General features: G+C 39.6%; 1 protein-coding gene across 7 annotated transcripts in view; it reads left to right on the top strand.

The window, feature by feature from the left end:
• Window positions 1-10,108, top strand: part of Fry (FRY microtubule binding protein) — a 479,403-nt gene that overhangs the window by 408,997 nt on the left and 60,298 nt on the right. For all 7 annotated transcript variants that reach the window (XM_008825033.3, XM_029559622.1, XM_029559620.1 and 4 more), the window contains 4 exons: window positions 747-1,354; window positions 2,684-2,781; window positions 3,614-3,784; window positions 8,483-8,623. In XM_008825033.3, coding sequence (XP_008823255.1) covers window positions 747-1,354; window positions 2,684-2,781; window positions 3,614-3,784; window positions 8,483-8,623 — 1,018 coding nt within the window. The remainder of the gene's footprint in view (window positions 1-746; window positions 1,355-2,683; window positions 2,782-3,613; window positions 3,785-8,482; window positions 8,624-10,108) is intronic.

Here is a 10,108-nt window from a genome sequence, read left to right as displayed (position 1 = left end):
GCATTACAAGTTCGAGCCAGAAAGCTAAAAAAAAGTTAGACCAGGGCAATTTTCAAATGTTCATATGAGAGTCCATTGGAATTTCTTGACAAGGGCTTCCAAAAGCATCCCTCTGTTGGGTTCCTCCTCATTTTTCTTTTGTCTTCCAAGGCTGCGCTCTAGACTGATGGAGTCAGGATTTGCTTTCAGGTATTTTGATAGCTGTTGGAGTGGTTAGAATCATTGTCAGTTCTCTGTCAAAGGCTTCTAGATAGGGGGAGAAAACAAACATCCATTATTTTAGAACTATAGCTGGTTGTCTCCCTTAGCTACAGGTGTCCAGCCCCATTTTTGATAAGTGCAAAAACATTTCCTTTGCCATGAGTACTTGATTTTTTGATTCTTGATAACACCATCTCCATTTCCATTCTTCTAAGCTAAGAAGAAGTAAATTTTGCATTCATTGGGTCTATTTTATTGTATTATTACTCCTATCCAAATTAAAAAAGAATCTAAATCAAAGGTCACTGAATTGCTGGCTGGGCTTTTAGGCTTTCAATAAATGGAAGTCAGTTTGGGGTTTTGTTTTTGTTTTTCTGAAGACTGTTCTTATTAAGATTTATTAGCTGTAAGTTAAGGCTAAAAGAAGCTAGTCAAAAGTAATATTTCTAAAGAATGGTTTCCTCCTTTGGTGTTTCTCAGAAGACAGTGAACTGACTGTTGGGATGCACACAGATGCTCTGTTGATCTTACCTGTTTGTACTCAGGTCTTCATCACCGGATCTAAGCTCCAGCACTAAACTCACAGCTAGCAGGAAGAGCACAGGACAACTGAACATGAACGCTGGGGCTGCTGGTGGCAACCCCACAACCGCAGAACGCAGCCGGCACCAAAGAAGCTTCTCTGTGCCCAAGAAGTTTGGTGTTGTTGACCGATCCTCTGACCCACCTCGAAGTGCCACACTGGACAGAATTCAGGCTTGTACCCAACAAGGCCTTTCCTCAAAACCCAGAAGCAATTCCTCCCTGAAGGATAGCCTCACGGACCCATCCCACATAAACCATCCCACCAACCTGCTGGCCACCATCTTCTGGGTCACAGTCGCCTTGATGGAGTCTGATTTTGAGTTTGAATACCTAATGGCCTTAAGGCTTTTGAATCGACTGCTGGCACATATGCCTCTGGATAAAGCTGAGAACCGAGAAAAGCTTGAGAAACTCCAGGGGCAGCTCAAGTGGGCTGACTTCTCTGGGTTACAGCAGCTGCTTCTGAAAGGATTCACTTCCCTCACCACCACAGACCTGACCCTGCAGCTTTTCAGCTTGCTGACACCCGTGTCCAAAGTGCCCATGGTGGACTCATCCCAAGCTATTGGTAAGGCCTGTATGGCTCATTCTTACAGTTCTGATGGTAATTGCATTCAGCTTTAGTGTGATAAGATAATTGCAAAAACCCTCCCCACCTTTTTTGTTTTTCCTTTTTTTTGAGACAGGGTCTTCCTGTAGCCCCAGTCCACCCAGAGGTCACTATGTAGACCAGCCTGGCCTTGATCTCACAGGGATCTGTCTGCATCTGCCACTTGAGTGCTGAGATTAAAGGCATTCACCACCATGCCCTGCTTGCCTCCCCCACCCCCCACATACCTTTTCAAAATAATTCTGTTAAAGAAAGTTTCTTTGAGAATAGTTTGATTTTTCTTTTAACATTTGGTGTAATGGGGCTGAGGACGTAGTTCATGATAGAACACTTGGCTCGCATTCACAACATCCAGAGTTTGAATTCCAGTACTGTTAAAAAAAATACAGTATTCTTTATTTTATAAAAATGCTTTAAGGCAATAGGATGAAAGGGACAGAAATTATATATACTATATTAATGATTTCTTTGTGCTTTCCAGATCAAATTGCAGGTGCTGTTAACTGAGCCCATTTCCCTGGTACATTTTTTTTTCTTAGTTCCAAATCTGTTTTCCTTTTCCTCTTGAAAAATTCACTCATTCCCTATTGTTCTGAATTAAGCCAAAGCAGCACGCCCTATTTTTAATACCATGACAAGTGGCCAAGAATTCATTTCATGAACTAGATTTTTAACTCGGAGGTACCAAGCCTTTCTTTGTTATTTTAAAGAGTGTTTCCAATAGTGTGACTAAGTTTTAAAATGTGTTTTTGATAAAAATTTCAAACAAAGACTTCAACTCCGTTTAGTCTGTGCCAATAAAATCTGCACCAGTCACCCTTACTCACAGTCCATATCAGGATGCAGCACATAGGAAGCGGAGGCAGAAAGATCAGAAGTTCAAGGTCATCCTGCTACATAGCCAGTCTGGTCTTTGGGAGACTCTAGCTCAGAAATTTTACAAAAGGGGTAAAGGGGGCGGGGCTGGAGAGATGGCTCAATGTAGAGCACTGGCTGTTCTTGCAGAGGACTCAGGTTCCCAGCACCCACAGGGGAACTAACAACCATCCATAATTCTAGTTCCAGGGGATCTGATACCCTCTTCTGGCCTCTGTAGGCATTGCATATGCATGGTGCCCTTACATGCAGGCAAAATACACATACACATAAAAGAAAAATCAATCAATCAAAAAAATTAAAGGACCATTTTCCCATCACCTTGAAATAAAATCTGTGGCATGCCTATTGTTGTGAGTAAAAACATAACATACTCAGCTGTCACCACTAATGCTGTCTTCTCTCATCCAGGGTTTCCACTGAACGTTTTGTGTCTCCTGCCCCAACTCATCCAGCATTTTGAAAACCCCAATCAGTTCTGTAAGGATATAGCTGAAAGGATTGCTCAGGTATGCATTAGGGTTTCACATACAGGCAAGTCTGTACAGGCTGTCAGGAACATTCAAGACCAGATGGAAATTATACAACCCAGAGAAGACAGTGATTGTCTCAAAAGTCAGTACCACTAGGAATGTACATCTGTGGGCAGATGGTGAAAACTGTCTTCTTTGTTTTCATTGTTAAGAAATACAAGTGACAGAGGTGGAGAAATGGCTTGGGGTTTAAGAGAGCACTGGCTGCTTTTACAGAGGACATGGGTTCAGTTTCCAACACCCACATGACAGCCAACAACCATCCATAATTCCAGTTCCCGGGAATCCAATGCCCTTTTCTGGCCTCTGCTGGCATCACATGGATGCTTGTACATATATACAGGCAAAACACTTATCCACATTAAATAAAAATAAATAATAAACCCAAAAACAATTTTAAAAAGAAAAGAAAGAAATGCAAGGGAGGAATAGTGAGATGGCTCGGTGGCTAAAGGCATTCACAGGATGCCTGACAACCTGATTTCCATCCCTGGAACCCACATAGTGGAAGGAGAGAACTGACTCCCACAGGTTGTTCTCTGACCTTTGTATGTGTGCCATGACCCACATGCACACACACATACACAATAAATAAATAGATGTTAAAAAAAATTAAAAAGAGAGAAAAGCAAGTGGAAAGAATTTGTGGGAAAATGTATTAATTACTAAACAAACCACTTCTGTAGCTTCTGAAAAGTGGTACCAAAAAATGTGCCAGCCTGTTTTCTAGACTGTTAGAATTTACAGCAAAGCACTGACTTTCTTCCTGCTCATTGAAACACTTTAATTGATTTGTTTATCTTAAAAGGTTTGCTTGGAAGAAAAAAATCCTAAACTTTCAAATCTTGCACACGTGATGACTCTTTACAAAACGCACAGCTACACAAGAGACTGTGCCACGTGGGTCAATGTGGTCTGTCGGTACCTGCATGAAGCATACACTGACATCACCTTGAATATGGTCACCTACCTGGCAGAGGTAAGCTGTAGAGCTAAGGATAACATCTATTTAGTATCCTTGGTTAGTGTTTTTATAAAGCCCTGATGTTGAATGCCTGTTATGTATTATCATAGATGCTAATGGACTCATCCTAAATCCTCACAACAAACCAAGGATTTAGGTACTCTTGGAGGCTCAGCCTGGTTAACTGCTCTAAGTATAAGGTGACAGTCCCTAGGTCCAGCTGCCTCCAAAGTTTGCCCTCGTACCTTCTAGGATAACATGGTACACACCTACAACCCCATCACTTGAGGGGTAGAAGCTTGAGGACTGTTCAGATCTTACTAAGCAGTCACTATGTGGCTTGATATGTTTAGTAGTTGTTTGCATGAAATTAGTTAGCAAAGCATACATCGTTAAAATAACCATGTCAAATAAAATATTTAGGGCCTAGAGAGATGGCTCAGCAATTAAGCACTGTCACTTTTATTTATAATAAAAAGTAAAATATTTTTAAAATAAACTAATATATTTATCATTACCTTTATGCTTGTAAAACTAGGGACACATCATACAAATGTTGCTAGTACATTCTTCACAAACCCTTCTGGCCTCTACCCAGTAGTGGTTAGACAGTCATAGCATTTCACAAGACAAATGATGATACGTATTCTGCTGCACCTCCAGGCCCAGCGAAATTTTTTTTTATTTATTCATTTTTAATATTTTATTATTTTCATTGTTTATGTGTATGACTTTTCCTGCATGTATGTAAGTGCACCCATGTTGTACAATGCCTGCAGAGGTGAGAAGAGGGCATCCAATTTCCTGGAACTGGAGCAACAAAGGAATGTTAGCCACCATGTAGGTGCTGCTAACCAAACCCTGGTCTTCTACAAGAGCAGCCAGTGCTCTTAACTGCTGAGTCATCTCTCCAGTCCCACTATTTATTGACTTTTTTTCTTTTTTTTTTTTTTTTGAGACAGGGTATCCCTGTAACAGCTGATCTGGAACTCGATTTGTAGACCACTCTGGCCTCAATCTCACAGAGCTCTGCCTGCCTCTGCCTCATGAGTACTGGGACTAAAGATGTGTGTCACCATGCCTAGCCAGGCCCAGCAAATTTAATATACAGGTCATGAGGTCTCTGAGCAAATGGCTAATGACACATAGCTTGCTTCCTTTTCCTTCTGGAATATGCTTTCATGCCTCTGGTTAGGGTCATTTCCAAAGAAAAGAGGACAACCTGTTCTGACTTTTGATGTTGTTATCCAGTTCTAGGTAGCTTCAAATATCATTTTCTCAAAGGCTCTATAACACCAAAAGTACCTATGTAACAGAGTACCTCCTCCCATCCAACATTTATCACTGATTCCACAAGATTTTGACTTATCAAAGTATGGATCATCAGTACATGGACTTTCCCAGACTGTCAACAGCCAATTCTTCATCTGTTCATTTCACATCTAAGTGCCTAGCATTTTAAACACCTCTCATAGGGACCATACTGCTGCTTCTGATAATCCTCTGTAAGCAAAGACACCCTCACCTCAGCATTCAAGAAGTATAGGCAGAACCAATACAAACACCCTGCTTGCAAAAGTAAATAATATATGACACCTGTTTTTAAAAGTGTAAGATGACCACACAGGGACAATATTTGTTCAGAAAATTAACCTTAAACATTTCAAAAGAATCAAGTGAGGGGCTGGAGAGATGCCTCAGTGGTTAAGAACACTAGCTGTTCTTGCAGAAGACCTGAGTTCAAATCACAGCACCCACATGGCAGCTAACAACTGTCTGTAACTCCAGTTCCAGGGGATCCAACAGCCTCTTCTGACCTCCGTGGGCATTGCACAACACGGGTGCACTTACCTACATACAGCAATACACACATACATATAAAAATAATAAAATATTTAGAAAAAAAAGAATCAATTGAATGTGGTGTTGCATGTACAGTAGAATATTACTCAGTCTTTAAAAGGAAGAAATTCTAACACATGCTATGACATGGATGAGCCTTAAGGACATTATACTGAGTGAAATAAGCCAGACAAAAGGCAGAGTCCATATGATTCCACTTATATGAGGTACACAGATGTAGCACCTGTCTAAAAACAGAAAGGCGAATTCGAATAGTGAATATCCAGAGGGGATAGTTAGTAATGGAGTGATTTTATGAGACAAAATTTCAGTGTGGAATGATGGGCAAGTTGTGGACATAAATAATGGTGACAACAGCACAGTACTCTAATGCACTTAATGCCACTTATGTAAGTTTATGTTAGATACATTTCACCATAATAAGAATGGTGCCTAAGCCGGGTGTGGTGGTGCACGCCTTTAATCCCAACTCTTGGGAGGCAAAGGCAGGTGGATCTCTGTGAGTTTCAAGTACGGCCTGGTCTACATAGTGAGTTCCAGGTCAGCTAGGGCTACAGGGAGACCCTGTCTCAAAAAAAAAAAAAAAGTGGTACCTAATTTGCTCTCTTCAGTCCTTATCCCAAACTTGAAACCAAAATATTACTATGAATTCACTGACTTCCTGCTGTTTAATATATATTGATTTCTGCTCAATTACTCACATATTCATCCAGGTCTTGGCCATGTACATATGTCGTTGTGCTCAGCTTTCCTCTGAACCCGCTCTGTTCGCGTAATATTAACTTTATGTGTGCACTGCCATGTGTGACTTGTGGTATTTCAAAGAACCTGAAATTCTGTCAAGTTAATGTGATACTTTGCTCAACTTTCTCCATTTTGTTGCTTATGTTTGTAATTTTTTTTCTATTACAAATAGTCCTGTTACGTTGACCTTTTGTCACATTATCAAGTGATATTTGATAATGTATTAAATGATCATCGATTTTTAAAGATTTCTTTTTCTTTGGTGACTTTCCTGGACTAAACCAGGCAATACACATACATAAAATTTTTTTTTATTTATTTATTTATTTATTTATTTATTGGTCGTTTTGAGACAGGTTCTCCCCATAGCCCCAGCTGTCCTGGAACTCACTATATAGACCAGGCTGGCCTTGAACTCACAGAGATCCACCTGCCTCTGCCTCCCTAGTGCTGGGACTAAGGCATGCACTACCACACCCAGCTTCTTTTTATTATATGCATGTGCATGTATCTGTGTATGGGTTTCAGTGCCCACAGAAGCCAGAAGAGGATGGTAGATCCCTAGAGAAGGTGCTATAGACAATTGTGAGTGCTGGGAACTGAACTTGTATCCTCAGCAAGCGCTATGTGCTCTCAACGGCTTAGCCTTCTCTTGTGCCTCTGATCTTTGATTTTTTGCAAAATAATTTTGTTAAATAGTAGCAAATGATCCAATTTCCCAAAGTAGAACTACACAGTCAAAGGATATGGATATATGGGTGTTATTTAGCTCCATACAACTGAGAATTGGTCTTTGCAAAGATTTTCTTACTTCATGGTGCTACGAATGATGTTTATATTTGTCTTCCCATATCCCCCTAAATTTTGCCATTCCGTTTGCTCTTTTTCATTCTAAATCTGTTCACACTTTCACATTGTTTTCTTTGTGTATTTCCTTTCTAGTCAACATGGTCATTTCCCACACAATAGGTTTATGGAGCTATTCGTTTCCTTGTGTGTTAACTGCTTGGTTATTTCCTTTGGCCTCTTTTGATGTGAACTTTCAACGTCTATTTGAATCATTTCTGTCATTAAACTTGAACAGCAAACTTTTATCATAATGCCTATATTTTCTCATTTTTGTTGTTTTCTTCTGGGTAACTTTCATTTTTTGGTCATAAAAGTAGTACATATTCACAACAGAAAATGTGGAGAGAAACAGAAAGGTTGTTTCAAAGGAAAGAAAAAATACAGTAAAATTATGTTTAGAGAGAAATGCTATTGACAGTGTTTTGAGATTTCTTCCCCAATGTTATTTCTGTATAACACACGCTTTTACATTAATACTGGTGTCATCTATTACGTAGAAAATTATGTATGTGGCTTTTTTTACTTAATATTATCTAATATCCTTTATCATCTTTCAAAATGTCATTGTTAACTGCATAATGATTTATCATGTTGTTTCATGTATGCTTTTTATTAACTATATAAATAATGCCATGGCAAACTCTCACATGAAGCATAATATTTATTTCTGGCTTTGGAAATGTTCCCAAAAGTATGATTACAATTTCAAAATATGATTACAATTTCAAAAGCCAGTGACCTCAGGTGGGCATGATGGCACGTGCCTATATGCCCAACACTTGGGTGCTAAGGTAAGAAGATAACGACTCTGAGGCCAGCTTGGACTATATAGTGAGACAGTGTCTCAGAAACAAAAATCAAAACCAAAACAACAACAAAATGTAGGCCTATTTAGTGGTCTTGATCTCAATTGCTAAATTATCTGATTTATATTTCTACTGATATATGGAATACTCACTTCCTCATAGCATTAACCAATACTGAATATTATCCATTTCTAATCTTCGCCAATTTGATAATCAACAAATCACATCTTTAAATTTGTAACTTTGAAAACATACAGTTTTTTTCCTTTTGAGGTCTATTTTCTATTTCTTCACTATTTGAATTTTCTATTTGTGTCTTCAAACCTCCCCAAATTGTCTTCACCATCATTTTTTCAATATTTAGGGTTTTGTTTTATCTCCTAAGCACATTGGAGTAATAAGGGTGTGGGAAAGATGATAGCACTGACTGGCTGCATGTTACCTCCTGCAGTTGCTAGAGAAAGGCCTCCCCAGCATGCAACAGCCGCTCCTCCAAGTCATCTACAGCCTGCTCAGCTACATGGATCTTTCAGTCGTTCCTGTCAAGCAGTTTAACATGGAAGTACTGAAGACCATTGAAAAATATGTCCAAGTAAGTATTTGGATAGGTTCATTCACTGGTCAGAGCCATTCCAGGAAGACTGAGGTTTGCCTGCCACTTATCCTGGGGTATAAACTATATGGTATCAGACCACACATTCATTCCTCTATTGCACACCACCACCAGACAAGCCTGTTAGCTGGCCACACCAAGTAGCATTCTGAGGGGGAAGACAGAACTGGGTCTTGGTATATTCCTCGCTTCAGAAGACACAGATCTGCCTGTGGGGCTCACAGACTGGGTGTTCCAAGCACACACCTGGCTAGGAAGGTTGTGGAAAGTCTCATTTTTAGTATTTTATTTCAAAGATGGATAAGACAGACCACGTGTATGTACCAGGTTCCAGGCCGGGTGATAGCAGGTGAAATTGTGAAGTTTAGGGAACTAAGTTTAAAGAATTTCCTAAATCTACTTTGAAAATATTGTAACAAGAAACCAAAAGAAAGGTTGGAGGAATAAAGTAAAATGAAAAGTGTGAATAATTGATAAAGAATACAAAGAGATTCATTATGCTAGCCTCTGTTTCTGTATTTATTTTAATATTTCTATATTAAATAGTCCTTAAAATAATATTTTTTTAAAAAAAGGAAGAACTCTGGGAGTTCAAGGCCAGTCTGATCTACATAGTGAGTTCCAGGCCAAAAAGAGCTACATAGTGAAACCCTGTTTCAAAATTATATATATTATATATAGTAATATATTAATAAAATAATACAAACTGCCTCTGCTTCCCTGGGCCTACACAACCACAGGCCATTCTCCGACCTGCAGGCCTCTCTCTGGGACCAACCCAGTTCCTCAGTGCAGTCCCCAGGAGCCCTTGGGGCCTCTTCCTGCCCCCATTTCCCTTTGCATCTCTGGGTGGCATGGCCACCAGCTGCCCTAGACCAGCATCTTTCCTGGGCCCTGCTCCCAGGCCAGTCCAACCTCCAAATTCCTAAGGCCAAATTCTTTCCTGGAGGGATCCACACCTTAGGAGAAAGTCTGAGAGCATCTAATCCTCATCTGACTTGGGCCTCTGTGGGAACTCCTAAAGACAAAAGCAATCTGGCCACTCCAATATAAAATCAAAAGAGAGAACCAGAAGCTTGGAGGAACCAGCTTTTCATGCCCTGAAAGGAAACCACAAAGGAGCAAAGAGTTTACAAAAAGAAGCAGACCTAAACTTGAAGACTTACACAAGAATCAGAAACTACAAAAGAAATTCACATGTGAAAATCCCAGAGGAAAAAAATAACATGAAAAACCAAAATAACTTATTCCCACCAAATACCAATAGTCATCTAGAGGAGTACAATGAGAACCCCCTAGAGATAATGGAGGACATGTAACTCAAAAGAACAATTATAAGCATGATAAAAGAATTCAGTGAATTTAAAGAACACACAAACAAAGAAATCAAAGAACGGAAGGAAGATAGGGATAAACTTCTGAATAAATTCAGAAAAGAGCTAGAAATATTGAAGAATACTCCAG

Source organism: Nannospalax galili, unplaced genomic scaffold (assembly GCF_000622305.1).
Source record: "Nannospalax galili isolate Female #2095 unplaced genomic scaffold, S.galili_v1.0 scaffold768, whole genome shotgun sequence".
NCBI lineage: Eukaryota > Metazoa > Chordata > Mammalia > Rodentia > Spalacidae > Nannospalax > Nannospalax galili.
The sequence above is the reverse complement of the archived record's forward strand: the minus strand, read 5'-3'. Positions and strand labels throughout refer to the sequence as shown.